This window comes from Pogonomyrmex barbatus, unplaced genomic scaffold, assembly GCF_055798465.1.
Source record: "Pogonomyrmex barbatus isolate J1 unplaced genomic scaffold, ASM5579846v1 scaffold17, whole genome shotgun sequence".
NCBI lineage: Eukaryota > Metazoa > Arthropoda > Insecta > Hymenoptera > Formicidae > Pogonomyrmex > Pogonomyrmex barbatus.
In genome coordinates, this window is record NW_028297113.1 from 4,467,564 (window position 1) to 4,486,684 (window position 19,121).

Genomic DNA, 19,121 nt, shown 5'->3' on the forward strand with positions numbered 1-19,121 from the left:
AACTTAAGTGGGAACTTAAGTGGAACGACGTCATTGCTCTGTCTACAAGATTAATCGCATGTCCACTATCCAAGAAAAAGTATGCCGGCATACTTAGCCCGTGACCCTTCACGTAGCATTTCACTTCCTCATTCGAATAGTGACACACCTATGGCGTGACCGCGAACGTACAGCTTACTTAACGCTATCGGTTCCACCTTGTAAAACGCAAACGCCCACCTTATACACATATGTGCATCGCCGTGACGTCATTGTATGACCACACCTTCTTCTCTAGAGTAAATTAAACTCATAAATGGCAAACGTCAGTAATTTATCATGGTGCACAAGGAAGAAAGATGATGATGTAGGCGCTTCCCGCAAATGGAAAAGCAATTAGCGATATGTTTTTATAATACCGATAAAATAAAACTTTTATACACTTCACTTTATTACATCATTGCTTTTCTAAATGGTATTAATTAATAGATTTTGTTTGTAATTTACATTTATATTATTTATATTATTATATATCGAGCTGTATTTATCTAATAGATGAAATTTAAATGTCTATCTTCATATTATATAGGAATTCTATAACATTTCTATATGTAACTGTTATTCTAATATTAATTCATTTTATTCATATTCATATTATAGTATTTTTAAAAATTTTATCTAACAATATATTAATAATACAAATCTAGAAACGTTTGACTAAATCCACTTGAAAAAAAAAAAAATACTCTATGTGCATCGATTATTTTTAAAATTAATCCAGAGAATCAAATATTATCCAGGAAAATCCTTCTTGAATCCTTTTCCTGGCCCTTGAATTATCTCTAACCGCGTATTTCTCGTATCGCGTTTGAACGAGCGTGGCATTCAAATACACTCCGCGCGAGCGTTACATTAATAATACAGCTTAGAAGTGATTATTAGTGCCGAGTTCCCCGGAAACGGGCGGTAATTAATTTGATCAAGCGTGAAGATCAAAGGCGCGTGGAACGATGCATCTTTAAAGCGACCTACGGCCGATCTACGGAAGCGAGTTAATTAATATCCACTCGGCGAGAGTAGGAGTCGATCGGGGCGCATGACACAACGTTGCGGCGGCTTAATCGGGGATTCGTTTGACGAACGACTCCGAGTATACGCCCTCCCCCCCCCCCCCCCCGTTGTCCTCTCGTTCGTGCCTGTGCAAACAAAACGATCGCGTCAACGTCATAAACCTTGTTGAACTTTGCGGTCTAATTTCCTCGTGTAACCGCTCCGCCCGCTCGTGTACCACCATCGTTGAGGCCGTTGTTGCATCTCCTCGGCATCTCCGTGGCGGCCAATCCCGATGGAGCTGTTCGAGTTACTACGGATAACACCTGTCCATCTGACGTTAACTCTTTGCGCGTGAATTGCTTAGTCGGCGAGGGGAATGTCGGAATGAAAGAATCGTCCCGAAACGCTCGGCGCTATGTTTCCCCCGGATACCCGGTTTATATAGGAAGAATTATTATATCGCGACGGCTGCGTAACGATGACCGACGAGATAGTTAACATAATCGCGCGGTGCAAATGATTAAAACGAGAACGAATGTTATTGTGGAACGGGAATAATCGACATTGTTTTACGATAGTGTTTTTCAATAGTAGAAAAAAGAATGTACGTACAGCTAATACGGTATTTGCTTAAAACGTTGATCACTTTGATTTCAAAATATCAGTATGACGTCCAAGCTTAATTGAAGTATGACGAGAAAGGGGCTCCTCTTTTATTTATGTAAAAGTAAAAAAAAAAAAAAAATTCTCAGGGAACAAGATAAAAAAAAACGTCATATTTAACGGTCTTTGAATAATTAAAATTGATAAAAAGGATATCAACGAGATGTCATAAAATTGCTGCTTCACGTCAAGTGCGATCGTTAAACATTTTGTCAAACGGCGCTGTGGCCGCCTGTCAATATTCACCGGTTATAAAATATCTCGTTCTCGTCAAGACGAAACAAAAGTCATCGGGGCTTCTGCTGGCGATATCGATAACGCGGGGCCGACCGTATAAATCAAAATGGAAATAAAAGTTATTTACGGGGACGCGCGCGGGAGAGCGCAGATCAGGCGCGGCTTGATAAAGTGGAAAAATGCAGCCAGGAGGCGGCTTTGTCGAAACAACGGACCGGCCATCCCTCAAGCTCCCGCACCCCCTCAGCCCCCGAAGCCCATCAGTTCGGTGCTTGCCCGGTTTTATCACGGCGCCGTTTATCACCGCTTGCCTAGACAATGCCGTTGTTGTTCCCATTGTACGGCCCACGGGGATGCCGTCGTGACCCATATCCCCTTACCGAACACTCCCACGGGGAGAATCAAACACGTCGGTACGACTGTGAACCTTTCCGCACGCTCACGAATGGGAATGGTACCGTGGAACATCAAACGGAAGGAAGACAGCTCTCGCGTTTCTTCCCAGAGTGGCTTTGCGCGTCGCGAACAATCTCGCCTATTATCGCCACGGAGAATCGAAGTCTCGCTCGCGGCTGCCGGGGGGTCGGGGAGGGGCGAGGGACGGGATGTGAGAGACGGGTGAAATGGCGGAAGAACGGAGAAAGTGCTCGACGCCAGAATTACGGTCGTTTAATTGCCTCCTCGAGGAACTAATAAAAAGTATCTTACTAGACTCGTGCGGCATCGAGGAGGATTCGTGCCGAGGGGTTAAGGCCAATTTACGCGGTTTCCTCCTGACGAGCGTTTCGCGTGAACCGCACCCGTAGTAAAAGAAAAGTGATTCGCGTAAATGACACTTCCGCGAAAATAATCTGCGCCTTGAATGATCAAGAAAAGAATTCCTATATAAAAACGATTATTAAAATAAAATATTTCAAGTAACATATATAACGCGAATAGCGTTTTATCCTAAATTTATATTTATAGATTTTGGATCACATTTTATAAAAAATATTGTTTTTACATAAAAATGTTAAAACGCGAAAAATTTCAATTAGCCATTGAAAATCTAGAGAGATTTTGAATCGTGAGTCGAATGAATGAGCAGATAACAAAACTGTACTCTTCGTCAAGTATTTCTTTGCCGATGGTACTTTAAAACAAACTTATGTATGTGCCTTTGCCTTTGATAGTTTATCCAAAATAGGATATATTGTATAAATTACTTTCTGACGCGATTCTGCAGATTAATGCTTTTTCCGTTTGGTGGATTTCACAAAGAGCGCGGAGGAAGAGAAAAAGGATAAAAATATCCAACGAGAGCGATATTGCGGTTTTCTTTATTAGAATTGGTAACGCCGCGTCTTATCCGCCACGGATTTGCTTTCTCGGAGTAAAGTAACAAGTATTTAATAACCAAACTTGTTCCATTTCTGTGTTTCCTTTCGCCGTCGCCTTTGTTTTTCTATATTGTATTCGAGCGTCTATCGAACGCGCCCAAGTGTCGCAAACATCCGGATTATTGGACACTGAAGTAGTTCACGACAGTAACAGAGATATTAATGGTAGCCGCGATATTATAAGCAACAAAAATGCTTTGATGTGGCGCTCTGGAATAATAATGAAGCAACGATAATATTGATATATGCGAATAATGCTAATGGACGCGCAAAGATGAAAACGATATTAAATAATATATAGTAATAATAGTAATAATAGTAATAATGCCGCAAATGCCGAGACCGTTAATAACAAACAATGTGTAAAAAAATAATATAATTACTTCATATAATTATTGAAATTAACTAAAAGTTATATAAATCGTGAAAAAGTTAATAAATATTAATGGAAATATTAATATGTAATATTCATGTCGTAAAAGCTTTATTGCACACGATTTTATGATCTCAACAGGAAAAATGCCAATATGCAGCTATTAAAAGAGTGAAATAATCCTGCAAAATTATGTATTGTAATTTGCGAGATAATTCATATTATCTCTTTTGATTTAAAAATTTTTAGTCATTTAACAAATAGTATAATATTCAGTTATCACATTATCTGTTATTTTTAAATAACAGATTTATTAAGTTAAAAGATATTGGGAAAAAAATTTAGAATAAAATGTTGAAGAGAAACCAGGCATTTATGCTTATTAAATACTTGTTATTCCATTTTCGAAATATCTGAACCTCAATCCGAGAAAGAATTGAGCGCGCGAAGTCGCTGAATTCGACGAATCGTACTAAGGAAGCAATATCAAGATGTCAGTATTATTAACTATTTCTTTCTCTCTTCTACAACTAAAACGTATCTCGATATCCTATGATATAAACACGATTAAAATCCACGATATTTCCTCGATATATCTCTACAAAATAATTAAAAAAAAACGAGATTATCTTACAAGCCGATAAAACATAATCGACGAGCGTATCTTAGTCGGCGTATTTTTTTCAAAACATAGAAAGTTTTAACGTCTAGGTCAAACTGGAGACGGTAAGAAAGATCTATCCATCTTGAGGATATAAGCGTTTCCGCGAACGTTTCACTTTCCCCGCGAACGGGGAATCTTTCATTATTTATTTGATTATTATCCTTCGATTTGTCCGCGATAGCTTTCACGTCGAACCCCCCCCCCCCTCCCCCCTCACGGCATCGACAAGTCGGGAAGCACTTCGCGACGATATAGATTTGCATCGCGCATTCCACCGGAATGACGTACGATCCGTGGATTTAGCTCGAACACGACAGGGAGCAAGATAGGTGCACAGAGATTTAAACCGACGGGATAACAGTAGTCGCCGGCATACGTCTACGACTGGCAGAAGATCGCAGTGCATTCGCGATAAATCTTCCCCGCTCTGAATATTTCGCCGGCTTCATGAAATCCTCTTACCCCCAACCACTTACGCTTCAACCTTTACAAATTGTAAGCACTTTTACGCGTCCCGAATATACGTTCGATCGGGCAGCGACAAGGCACGCTGGGGATCCGGCCGCTTTTTATTACGCGCTTCTTAAATACGCGTACGGACTCGTGGGAGAAATTTGAATTTAATTAAAATTTCAGGCAAAGGGATACCTCCATATCCGCGCACACGGTTTAACCTTTTTTTTCTCTATTTTTCAGAGTAGACGCGTAACGAGCAGTCGCGTAACGAAATTATCGTTTTGATCGCGCTCCATCAATTATCATTCATTAATCTTAACGACTGAAAGAAATCCTATTTTACGTTTGACGCAGCGTTAAAAATTGGAGCTTAATAAAAACAAATCGAAGAGGGTAGAAAAAGCAGCGATGTGGGATTCTCACGGAAATTTATGTTACTTCGTTTTAAAGCGTTCCCGACAGATATTCCCACCTTCCGCCTTTTCGCCTTTTAAATAAATACGAGATACCCTCGATGTTCGATTGGGATGTTACTATCGCACCTCGTCGTAATGGTTCGAAGATATGAAAATCGAAAAGTTGCAATAAGAAGAAGGAAGTTTGCTCGCTTTCCTCTGTTTTCTCGGAGTTCCACCATCGGCGTCCCTTTATTTCTTGGCCGAGGCTAGACTTTTCTCGTTCTCACAAAGTTTATCGGTTGACGGTGGGGAGGGGGAGGGGGAGGGGGGGGGGGCAATTTTAGGAACACGGTTGACCCGGAAGTAGCTAAGTTCTACTGGCGCCGCTTATTTGCTCTGAGGATTTCAAATCTTACACGCGTCTCCGATTTAACACCGTCGCCCCACTAGCAGATATTGAACGCGAATGCTAAGAGAGCGGCTTATTTGTTTGGCCGATCGTTTTTATACAACATAATTACATCGCGTTTATATCGTTATGTAAAAATGTATGAGCATCCAACTTCGTTATACATAACGATACTACAAACATTAATAATACAAAACTGCACCGCGCATTTATTGCTTCTCCATTATTAATGGTTTCCGCGCAGGATTGCTAGAATTTTCATTGGAATTATAATATAATGCGATATAATAATATGATGCAACGTAGATAATGTATTATTATAATATATCACGTTACGTGTTGTTATTAATCGTGCACTTTACATCTCGGATATAAATAGTTTGATCAGTTTGAAATTTAATTAGCGAAAATTTACTAGAAATTATAATTATAAAATAATTTCAAATTAAAAAGAATTAAAGAATTAACGAATTAACTTCTTTTCGTAGTATAAACAGATCTTATTTTTCGGTTAAGATAAAAAAAATTACAATCTAAGATTGTGCTACTTTCAAATTCGAGTCTTTCATTTCAATTCGGTTTCGAGTTTAATTCAAATATTGTCTGTGCGTGTGATTGTTGTCGATTGAAAGTCATAATTATGCCACGTCTCGTCCGGATGGATAACTATGTAGTTACGTCTCCGCGCCTGCGTTGTCAACAGAATTCACAGAATCGTAAAAGCAGAAAAGGGGGCGCTCCGGCATCCAGGCCCCAAGTCCGCCATCTTGTCTCTCCATTATGTTTTTCTGTTCCTGCACGGACGGCAGAGTTCACATACAGTTCTATAATTTTCTTAGTTTTGTGAGTTTGCTTTTCAGGAAATATGCCCAGAAGAAGAAGAGATCGCTCATCGAGCTCTTCGGGACGAAGAAAAGTATCACGAGGTCATAAGCACCGTGATAGTTCGCGTGAGAGATCTCGACATAACCCTTCTAGAGGATCGAGGGAATCTTCGTCATGTAAGAAATTGATGCGTGCTCTATCCGAGTTTATGACATTCATAAAGGACCGAGAGGCGGAATTGGTGAGGCCCGAGAGGCCATCGCATCCGCGTTTAGATGACACTTCATCTTTTTCGGATGCACCCGTTGCTTTATCGGTAGATTCACATACAGATGGACAGACGGTCCGAGGAACGGACCGGGGCTGCGTACCAGGTGTGTCCCCTTGTTGACCCGTTATTTTTGAAGAATCGGCAAAGAGGGGACGCAACCGACTGTTCCTATCTGTTATGCTAATCCCTTTTTTCAGAAATCTTGCCGAATGTCGACGAGATCTCGCACTCATTGGAGATACCTATTGAGGCAGACGTATCGCTCACTCAGGTAGGAGACCGCACGCCTAATTTTTCGGAAAATGGCAACGTCACTTTTTCTAACCCGGTGGTCACGGAGGTGGTCGAGGATTCAAGTACCAACGAGAAAACATCGGATATTCTTCTCAAGGAATTATTTGGCGAGCGAACTGATTCTCCGGTTGCTACCACTTGGCCGCCTATTATTTTGGATACGATCAAATCTGATGTCCGGTTGGGTCTTAGAGAGGAACTAAAAAATAGCCTCCTCGCCAAATACGAGCCCAAAGAGGAACTTGCTTTTCTCGCTCCTCCTAAGATGAATAAGGAAATTCTTCCAAATCTCGGAGCCACGGTCATCACACGCGATAAATATCAATCGCAATCTCAAGGGGAAGTAGGAGCGTCCTTAAACGCAATTGTTTCTGGCTTCTCGGAGCTCTCTAAGCTAGAATCTCTCCAGGCTTCTTTGGAGGGCAAATCCGCTATCTCCAAGATTGCTGAAGGCATCCGCCTGTTATCAGATCATCATTTTGGCCTATCTAAAACTAGACGTGCATTCATCGTTCCTTCGCTAAATGTTCTCGGCAAGTGTGCATCCGATTCAGCCGCCATTGACGAATATCTTTTCGGAAATAACTTTGCCGAGGAAATAAATACTGCACAAGCAATCGAAAGAACAGCACACAAGACGGCTAGAAAGATCCAGCAGCCAGCTCAGAGAGTTCAACGTCCTGCAGTTCAACACTTTAAACAGCAGAGAAACCAGCCGTCTCGTATCAACCAATCGTTTCCAAAAAACTTCAAGGCCCTTCCTCACAAGGACTCGTCGACTCATCAGCCGAGGAGGGGCTCTGTCCAGTCGAGTCGCGGCAGGAGGCCGAGGTCCAGATCCCGCCGTTAAATTCAGTAAGGCCAGCAGGCCGTTTGGCCTCTTTTATAGATCATTGGAGAGAAATTACCTCAGATCCTATCGTATTGGAAGCTGTGACGGGTTATAAGATCCCCTTCTGTACCCCGCCTCCACCTCGCCTTTTGGTCAAGGAACCATCGTTTTCCGCAACTCAGGCAGAATTGTGTAATTCTGAAATTAAACGTTTACTCCTAAAGGGCGCCTTGGAGAAAGTTCACCCGTCAATCGACCAATTCCTTTCTCCATTTTTTCTCATCAAGAAATCTTCGGGCGGTATGCGATTTATTTTAAATTTACGGAGGCTGAATTCGTACATCTCTCCTCCACATTTCAAGTTGGAAGACTGGCGCACAGTAATCCGCCTCATGCTTCCTAATTATAAGATGGCTACTATAGACCTCGAGGATGCCTACCTACTGATGCCTATCCATCCGTCACATAGGAAATTTCTTCGTTTTCAGTGGGGAGGTCAGGTGTATGAGTTCAGGGCCCTACCGTTTGGCCTTGCTACCGCCCCCTTCATCTTTACTAAGATTATGCGTCCTGTAGTCAAGTCATTGCGAGAAAGAGGTTTTCACTCAGTAGTTTACCTTGATGATTTTCTACTTTTAGGCGCTTCAGACGAAGAATGCCAGAATAACATTTACGCATCACAAGAATTACTTTTATCTCTAGGTTTTCTCATCAACTATTCAAAATCTCAACTTACGCCTTCTTCAAAATGTAAATATTTAGGTTTTATTTTTGACTCGGTTCAGCAATCTGTGGCCATTCCACAGGAGAAAAGACGAAGATTATTTTCACTAATACGAGATTTTTCTCAGAGAACACACTGCTCTGTAAAGGACTTTGCGAGTATGATCGGCTCGCTTGTTTCAGTCTTCCCAGCAATACAATATAGCCCTTTATATACCAAGAGATTTGAAAGAGAGAAATTTTTGGCTCTTAAAGCTTTCTCTATGGATTATTCCAGGCAAATGACAATTCCCTCTTATTTGAGAGAAGATTTTAATTGGTGGCTCAACGTGCTCTCGGATGTCGAGCAATCCAACGTTATTCGGTCTGCCCCCTTTGTTCGTGAGATTTTCTCAGATGCGTCACTAACAGGCTGGGGAGCCTCCTGCGACGGTCGACGGACTCATGGCTGGTGGTTACCTGACGATAGACTTCTTCACATTAACGCTCTAGAATTGAAGGCTGTTCTGTACGCCTTAAAGTGTTTTGCAGCTGATCTTCATAGCTGTAATATTCTACTTCGAATTGACAACACCACTGCCATCTCTTATGTAAATAAGTTTGGCTCAGTCCAATATCCCCTCCTATCAGATATTGCCAGAGATATTTGGAAGTGGTGTGAGGAACGAAATATCTACCTCATGGCATCTTACATTGCATCGATGGACAATGTTATTGCAGACAGCGAATCACGTATAGTGAATACCGACACAGAGTGGTCTCTTTCAGCTCAGGCATTTAATCTTATCGAGAGATCATTTGGTCCTTTCGACATCGATCTCTTTGCATCATTAATAAATACAAAAACTGTGACTTACGTTTCCTGGGCCCCGGACCCAGGTGCTTGGGCGATAGACGCTTTTACGCTATCGTGGCACTCTTTCTATTTTTACGCTTTTCCACCCTTTATTTTGATTCCCAGAGTCTTGCGTAAGATAATTGATGATGAAGCTACGGGAATTTTGGTCATACCATGGTGGCCATCTCAACCATGGTTCCCAATGTTTCATCATCTTCTAATCGCTGACCCTATCTTTTGTGCACCTTCTCATTCTCTTCTATCATCTCCTTTTAGACCTCAACATCCGGAGTGGAAGACCCTTTCCCTGGCAGCAGGGAAATTATCAGGAAGGCATTCAGATCTCAGGCAGTCCCATCATCAGCTTTAGACATCATTTTGGCCTCGCTCTCTACAGCCACATTTAAACAATACGCTCGCCCTCTAAGATCCTGGTGGAGTTTCTGTCAGAAATATCGGATTTCACCCTTTTCTCCGGAAGTTAACCAAGTACTCGAGTTTCTTACTCAGGAACTAAAGAAGGTCGGTTCTTATTCGTCGTTTAACACGATCCGTTCAGCAGTCTCTCTGATTTCCGACAACGCAATCGGCAATCACCCCCTGATCAAACGTTTCGGCAGGGGAGTCAGTGTTATGAAACCACAGAAACCTCGGTACGATTTTATTTGGGACCCAGCTCCGGTAATTGCGAAGCTAGCAAAAATTTTTCCCTATGATTCTCTAACGCTAGATACTATCAGTAGGAAATTAGTTCTCCTCCTAGCCTTAGCCTCAGGACAGCGCGCACAAACTCTCGCGGCTATTAGAGTTCCATATATCTTTTCTACAAATAATAAACTTATTATTAGAATTCCTGACAGAATAAAGACCTCTGCCCCAGGTCGGATCCAACCTCTCCTCACTTTTCCACGGTTTTTCGACCGCCCAGAGCTTTGTATTGCTACCATTTTAGAACATTATCTACAGCGTACCAAAGAACTGCGTCCTCCGAATTGTGAGGCATTGTTTATTTCGTGTGTTAAACCCTATAAAGCGGTCGGAGTCCAGACGGTGAGTCGCTGGATTCGCAGAGGTCTGGAGGAGTGCGGAGTGCGGAGCGATCTTTTTTCAGCCCATAGCACTCGGCATGCTTCTACCTCCCTTGCTGCCGCTAGGGGAGTTTCTCTGGATCTTATCAAGAGGGCAGCGGGCTGGTCCGGAGAATCTCGAACTTTTGCGAATTTTTATAATCGCCCAATTATTAACGCAGACGACTTTTGCAATTCCATTCTTTCGTCCTAAGATATTATTATCAGTATTACTATCAGTAGCAGTATTAAGTTGCATTAAGAATATTAAGTTTTTTAGTTAGTGATATTCTATTTGTTTATCTTTTCTTTTGTGATAAGGATCAAATTAATTTTTTGTTATAAGTTTGATGTATTACTACCCAGCCTTTTATTAAAGACACATTCATTTGCAAATCGCGCTATGAACAACTACATAGTTATCCATCCGGACGAGACGTGGCATAATTGTAAGATTAAACGAACTTACCAAGTGAAGTTCGATCTTAATTATGCCTTCCGTCTCGTCCGGATGGACTCTCCTCACCCTAAGCGCTTACGCGCTTCTCCCACCCTTTTGGCGATTTGCTTCAAGACTTTAAAATAATGAAGAGACAAGATGGCGGACTTGGGGCCTGGATGCCGGAGCGCCCCCTTTTCTGCTTTTACGATTCTGTGAATTCTGTTGACAACGCAGGCGCGGAGACGTAACTACATAGTTATCCATCCGGACGAGACGGAAGGCATAATTAAGATCGAACTTCACTTGGTAAGTTCGTTTAATCTTACAATTATCCAGCGGGCACGGTATGCTAATTTTCGCAAAATGACACTCTCCCAGTATCGCGAGATTAAACCAATTTCTCGTGTTGTACCAACGTGTTGCTCGCACGAGGAGGCCATTTATCGGTTTCTAATTACGTTTAATCGTTACGATTTCTCAGGATTAGCAGAGAGGAAGCACTCGAACGAGACGTCCGCGGCTAATCTTACGGCTAATTCAAAGTTAACGCCAATTACGTGTAACTTTCTCTGACTATTGTTGCCATCCTGGCTTATAAAGTAACTTTAATCAAGATTTTACAGTAATTTCTTCATGAATGTCGCTTTATGCTATTTCGCCGCAGATTATTTTATGTAGAAGCATTTCGATTATGTTGCTGATTATAAGTTAATTATATATATTATTGAATAATAGATATAATTTTACAGTTCATATTTAATAAAATTACAGTTGAAGTAACTCTTTCTAAGAGATACACTTGAGTTTATTACATTAAAAAATTTATATTTATATTGATACGTTTTTATTTACAAAAATATATTAAAAGTATAATAATTGTATACCAAATATATTATTAAAGATCATTGTATTCACTTTATTATCCATTTTGTCTTAATTAACTCTCTCATTACATTTTATATTAATATGACAAGAGATATTATTTTATATTTTCGTAATTAGCAAAATATTTTTACAGAATTTTATTCGCATTGTTATTTGAAGAACAAAGGTAGATATTAAAATTCTGCTTATTGTACGTCAACGAGCAGCGTCCCAAAAAAATGACGAATAGTAAATTCACAACGAAGCAAAGCAAACTCTCTCATTTTCAACACTTTTGACAAGGACTCCCGTAAAGATATTTCTGCGCTACCATAAAATTAAATACGAAGAATTGAATTACGGAGCGCGGTCTGTCTATCCATTCTCCATATTTCTGTCAAAAACAGCTTTGTTTTTTAAACAACAAGGTTGTTTTTGTTTGAGTTTGCAAAATAATTGATAGTCGATAGAATATCTCGCCAATGTCTCATATAATAACTAAATCAGCGCGACCGACTTTTGAGAAATTCTCATTACGTATTAGATATAATTAGATACATAATTAGATATGATAAAAGAAATGTGTAGAAAACATCTAAGCGTGTAACATTCGCATTTATTATTTCGTGAACTAAAGAATTGTTTCAGTTTTTTCGACTGTTATCCTTGAATAAAATAACGTCCCATTTTTGTGACCATTCTCTATTTCATGAAATTAAAAAATAAATGATCTTCAAGCCTTTTCACTGAGATCGTAACGCAACGTACCGGAATTTATTTTGGTTAGTTAATGAGCAGAACATTAATTCTGTTACTTTTTAATTTTTAAGTCTACAAAAGATGATTTTAACTGAATCTTTTCGAATATGCGTATTTCAAAATTTCTATAGTGACCGAAGTAAAATTTTTAAAACTTTTTTAATGAAGCTTGAAAATAATTTCTAAATTAAGGTCAAACTTGCCTGACAGCCTTAAAACAGGATTATTCAAAATTCTCTTGAAGGATAAAATGTTTGCACTAATAAATTCCGTTCTCGAGAAAAAAATATGAAAAAAGTATTAATAGCTATCGAAGAAAAATACATGGGAGTTATTATTAGATTATTGGAAACTGCGTTCTGCAAAGGAAATAAATAGAAATATTACGATTATTTAATTGAACGGTCAAACTTCACGTCTGATATAAATAACGCTTCTGCATTATTGATAGCAGCCGACTAAGTTGTTTTATTCGCATGCTTTTCCAACCAATCGGTTCGAGGATTTTCAATCGACCAACGTTGTATCAGAAAACGAACGCTTCCGCTTCACTCGTGCGTACGATCGGATTTACTTTTTGTATGATGCAAACGTTAATGGATACACGAACTATCGATTTTTTAGTGCGTTAATGGTAATACAGTTTCCGCTGTTGCAAACATTTTATTATTCGAATATAAGATTTATATGAATTAAACATATAAATAATTTCTGAATATGAATTAAACATATAAATAATTTCTGCGCGAAACAAGATATTTTTTTGAAATATGATTCAAGATATTTGTTGAATGGCAAAATGTGAAAATCTACGTATTCCTGAATTTTAACTTAAAACTTTCAGGATCACATATTCAACAAATTGTCTATCAGAATGAATTTGAAAATGAAGAATTGTATGATAAATAATCAATTTTTTATACTAAGAATAACTTTTCTGTTATTATCAATTTGGTAAAAATAATATTTCCAAGGAATGCCGTTTCCTTAATAAAGTTATTTAAGACAAAAATTTATAATTTTCATGAGAAAACGCTTATTGTAATGTTAAATCTCGTTTATTTTAATTAATTTTATTAATTGTTTCGATATAATTTATGATGAAAAAAAAAAGAACAAGTTTTCCTCGTGCTGTATATAAAAGATATATATTTCCACGTAACAGAAATCAATGACTGATAGTCACTGCGATCGTGGAGCAGCTTATATCACGATCGCCAAGCGATGAAGATGGATTGCTGGGACGTGTCGTTCGGGATCCGATATCTGCTCGCTAGCAGCCGCGCTTATCTATTTTATCGTTGCGTAATAATTCATGTAAAAACGTAAGCTACTTCGACAGTAAGCCCTCATCGCGTCTGAATAATCCTATGAGTTGTTTAAAAAAAAATCGACTATTATGTTGTCAGAAAAACTGCGTTAAAATTTATCCTACCAGAAAAAATACTTGTCAATTCGGTTTTTCTTAACCTTGTTTATATTTTATATTTTTATATATTATATATATTGAAAATATAATATCGTAAATTGTTTGGAAAAATTCATTAAAAGTCCTTCTTTGTATCTAAATAACTTGAATTCTAATCAATCTATCAATTTAAATACATTATATATATCTAATATAGTTAATTTAAATTTTATTTTTAATTTCTCAAAAATTCTACTAGAATAGACGCGAAAAGGAGCATGTTTCACTGTTCGCTTCATATTCATATACGAACTTTTCCGTGTCAGATAGAAGCATCTTGAATTTAATTACCCACAACAGAGCAAGTCACGCGTAATACACATTAAGAGAACTTCCAGAACTGCAAACACACAAGTTAAGTAGCAGCTAAGCAGGGTCTCACATGGGTTTTGTCGAATTAATCTTAACTAACTGACTCCGCGTGGTCGATCCATAGCTTGCGGAATGCTTTTGTCAGAGCGTCATCGTAACACGTCAAATAGCTGAGGCACGTCTCCGACGTCAGCTCGAAGAGCAAGTCCGTCAGATCAAATACGTTTGTCAATTGAGAATGGGGCGTCGGTTCGGAATTTCATACTCTCGCTTCATTGTCTCGTACCTCGTACAAATTCTTTGATCTTTGTCGAGGCATAAAATTCGAACTGGCACAATAATAGAAAATGGATTCGGTATCCACGAGGGTGCAGCTCTCAAAAGCTGCAGAATCTCTATGGCGTAAAATAGTCAACAAATTCGTCTCTCATCATCGTTACCTTTTCGATTTCGAGTTTAAACATTTTCTATGTAAAAATTATTCTTCATTTCCGTTAATATTAAAGACAACGTCAAAAAATCTACGTTTCACGTTTTAAATATCCGTTAAATTTACCTCGAAAACTCGCTCGGGTTTCTGCGTTGAATGCATCGCGTGTCCTGATACATTCAACGTCAATAATGTGAATATCTTTCCACGCCAATATTAATGGAAACCGTACGTTCTGCGTATCGTACCTACACATTGCGAGATACGTACTTGATTGTGACGATTAGCTGAACCCATGGCGGAAAGTTTCCCGTCGTCGGAACTTGCACGACGGCGCAGCTGTTAGGAACTATGCGATGTCGACTGCGGCAATCGACCTCGGATAGTTCGTGCAAAAGACACGGTCGGCGAAATTACACGTCGCAGTCGCGGTGTACGTGTTCTTTTCTCGAGCCGCTGATCCGTGCCGGCGAATCGCATATGCGATTGGACGGTGCACCGGTGACACTCACCTGGAACAAAGAAAGGAGAAAATCATACGTTAGAGAAATACCAGAGGATACGTTCGCACGATGTTTCGTTGAATTATCCGTTCTCCATTTTTATCTCAATAACGATGAATATCACCTCGAAGGTGAAAGGACGAATATCGATCTCGGCGCCAAACTTTTTATCCCAAGGATATAATGTAAATTGTCTGTATATTTCTTTATCTCTGGATAAAAATTTATGTAATTAAATATAAAAATATTAAATTATTGAAAAACTAACAAAGATAATTCCTAAATATTAATACAGTAATGTTACTTTGATCTTGTTGTATCACTTCCTTCTTTTTTTCAAAATGTATGAAATAATATTTTTAACATTATTGCACACTATTATTTAATAGCTTAATAATGAAGAAAAAGCGTACAAGGTTTTTATTTTTCAAATCTTCATGATCACGATAACTAGTTTTCGTTTTCATAGTGCAGTATTATTTTCTCTATATAACTTTTACTCTGCATATTATTCTAGAATAATATAATCCAATCTATCGTAATTTATTTTTTTCTGGGTCATTGATTATAACTTTTATATTAATAACAGTTCTAATAAATTAAATATCTCGCGGTTAAATATTATTTTTAAACAATTAGATAATAACAATATTATTCTATTAAATAAAAATAAAACAAATTCTTTTTTTATCTTTTTTATATTTACACATATAATATGTTTGAAACACATTTTATAGTATAGTTTATATAAATATAAAATATGTTATAAAATGTGTTTCAAATATCTAAAGCAAAATCTAATAAAAAATAGATAAATACACTTTGATATTTATAATATGTTGTTTACTAATACTAATATGTGTACAATACAGATATATAAATACTTTAATAATATATTTTTTGAAAAATTTCTTCCCTAATGATAAATAGAAAAAATATTTTAATAAAAATATATCAAAAATCAATGGGAGAAATAGTGTGTCGTTCATTTGAAATATAAAACTATTAGGATCTCGATATTTAAATCATTAATAATGATTATATTATTGTAACATCTATACATTGTTTACGATCAGAATATTGCGTTTATCGTGATTGTTTATCACAAAATATGTAACACAATCATTGTCAATCATGTTGCACAATACTGTATTTATATGCAACAATCTACAGCCGACGCACAGGAAGGAATCGAGCGGATTAAGAAGTAACGAAAGCGGAAAGGAATAAGGAGCGCGGTGACGTGAAAGAACTCTTCGGCCTGTAAAAAAAGCACTTCTCGTCGTGGCTCCTCTGAGAAGATAATTTGTTGGTTCAGTGAGCTCAGTGAGCTCTCCTATCTTCGAAGTCCACCGCGTTTTCAATCGTCACTTCGATCTCGTTGCTATAATATCCGCGCGCGCGCCGCGAAAATAGTCGGCTTCAATTATTGGTCTTCCACGAAGGTTTGTATTTAACCAGAATGACTTCTTCCGCCGTCCGGTACTTAGGCCAGTTTGCGTCTTTTTCTCAATTGGCTATAAAAGTTGATGGCGCCGCGGGGAAACTTTGATAAGTATCGACGCAGGCGGACAACTAATATCGCGAATATTAGAATCGCGTGAGTACCCGTAAAATGAGAATCGAGTGTTCCACGTTCGTGTTTTCCTTTCGGCTCCGGGTACGGACACGAATATTTGCTAGTATTCGAGTCATTAAATACGCAAAATTGGAGCAAACGTGGCTGAGACAAATTACAAGTACAAAAAGACTTATACGATATTTATCATTTATACGAAACGTAGTTAAATAGAATAAAAGATATCAAATATGCATATTTATTTATTCATGCATTCACTTTATTTAATAACGACCGCTGATATTGTTTATAACACATATGTAAACATTAGATAAGAAGATTAATGGCCATAATGTATTAATTGCAAGATGAAAACTGAAATGAAAATACTTCAATTACCATTTATGAGACAAAGAGAGAGAAATAGCTTTATTAATATAATATCATTACTATTATTATATTTATGATGCTAACAAATCGTGTAAAACCCACGGAAATTATTTGCTACATAAATCCGCTTGCTATTGCATTTCACGTTGTCATAATAATAGCGTGTTGAAACAATAACGCCATTTCAGCGAGGATTTGATATAAACGATACTTTGAGATATGGAAATAATAAAGCTATAAAGAATACATTTCGGAAAATTGAAGATTTAAATATTATAATTAATAAGTAATGCATACTAAATTTGTTTACATGCAATATTATACTAACTATTAAATAAAATTTAATGTTTAAAGGCAAGAATCAAAATCAACAAGTATTATCGCTCAGCATTATTGCGCACTTAGAAATACGTAATTTATATAGCTCTATTATTCCCCGAATAATTCACAGCGTTTCTCCTTTGTAAAACGTTAATACAACTCTGCGGTCAGTTGTATCTAGAATTCGGAGACGACAAGGGAGAGAAGAGCGACATTCGGGAAGGGAATTGAAAATAGAATCGAGACGTGATGTACAGGATGATCATGACGGGCGAATACGATGGTTAACCACATTCTAACCGCTTCTCTAGAATACATATTCGTACGTGCGAGCAAGCATTTCGACAACTTGCTCAATTAAATGCTCGTCCGATTAACGATATGCCTTTGATGGTCTTACCGATCATCTGAGTGGATACTGAAACGTACCCGCTCGAAAACCCGCTCGCGGGACAGATTGGTTAATATAATCGACTTTGAGGAAAATTGCTTCATCGCGGACGATGCAGCACGTGCAGAAATGCAAGAAATATTTCTGCAAAGCCGGAAAATAAAAGCCGAAAAAAGGTCCTTTATTTTGTGAAATATTCCCAAGAAGGAAAGCAGAGAGTTATGCTTCATGTTATATACATATTTCTCTCGGTAGAATATAAAATACAGACGGCGGATGAGGAGGCGCCTCGTACGAAACTGAAATTACGAAAGTAAAATTACATCAGTCAGAATATAAAGTGCAAAATTAGATACGTCATCGTTACGGGAGTATGCCATCCTTGCATTTTTATGACGGAAACAGTAAGAATTGTGGTGGAATATTTTTGAGAAACCGAAGATTCTACGTTTTCCGCTTTCTCGACTCGAGGTAAACGTCGTCGCGAGATATTGCGAGACTTTCCGTGATCTCTCAGCTCTCGTCTCATCTTCGCGCGCTCTTCGATTTTACCGTTTTCCGACGAGTGTCGTCTCTCTGTCTTCGCGTCCGGGGGGGCGGGGGGGGGGGAGGGGGAGCGTCGTCGGAAAGGTGAGAAAATGGAAATACGTGGGGAATGCGACGAATAAAAGGGGAGCAATAAACGGGATTAGAATCGGTCGCGCGTCTCGCATAACTTGCCGGTATTGCGTAATTACAGTATGCACGCGTGCGTCCGAAACCACGCGGCACGCGTATCCACGTGCGTACGCAAACGTTCTCCGCATGACTGTGCACGTGGCTACGCGACGAAAATGAAGATATCAGATGCCTCATCCACTTCCCCATCCTTTCAACCAATATCGTATCACGCGGAGTGACTCGGGAACTACTGCTTTACACAGATACAGATACATCTCACAGATATATCTTTTTAAAAATTTGACGTACCTTTAGATAGATATTTTCACAGAATATTTCTTTACGTTTAAATTATACAATATCTCCGTATGTCTAATAAAATTTTAAATTCGTTAATCTATATTCTGTCTGTGTGTGTGTGTGTGTGTGTGTGTGTGTGTGTGTGTGTGTGTGTGTGTGTACTTAGTTTGAAAATGCATTGAAGTATATGTTACATAAATTAACACTTATCAAATTATCAAATTATCAAATTATTATATTAGTAACATTAAATTAAAATTAA

General features: G+C 38.4%; 2 protein-coding genes across 10 annotated transcripts in view; one reads left to right on the top strand and one right to left on the bottom strand.

The window, feature by feature from the left end:
• Fas3 (fasciclin 3) overlaps positions 1 to 19,121 on the bottom strand; it is a 295,828-nt gene that overhangs the window by 130,126 nt on the left and 146,581 nt on the right. The gene's annotated exons all lie outside the window — the stretch shown is intronic.
• On the top strand, positions 6,372 to 11,203 carry LOC105427151 (uncharacterized). 2 transcript variants are annotated; one of them, XM_089074385.1, is made up of 3 exons: positions 6,372 to 6,810; positions 6,905 to 7,856; positions 11,036 to 11,203. In XM_089074385.1, exons 1-2 carry the CDS (start codon positions 6,477 to 6,479, stop codon positions 7,849 to 7,851), a joined length of 1,281 nt encoding a protein of 426 aa, XP_088930511.1. In that variant the 5' UTR covers positions 6,372 to 6,476; the 3' UTR covers positions 7,852 to 7,856; positions 11,036 to 11,203. The 2 variants fall into 2 exon arrangements, with proteins under 2 accessions (XP_088930511.1, XP_088930510.1); XM_089074384.1 differs by lacking the exon at positions 11,036 to 11,203 and adding an exon at positions 9,671 to 9,810 and having other exon boundaries at positions 6,373 to 6,810.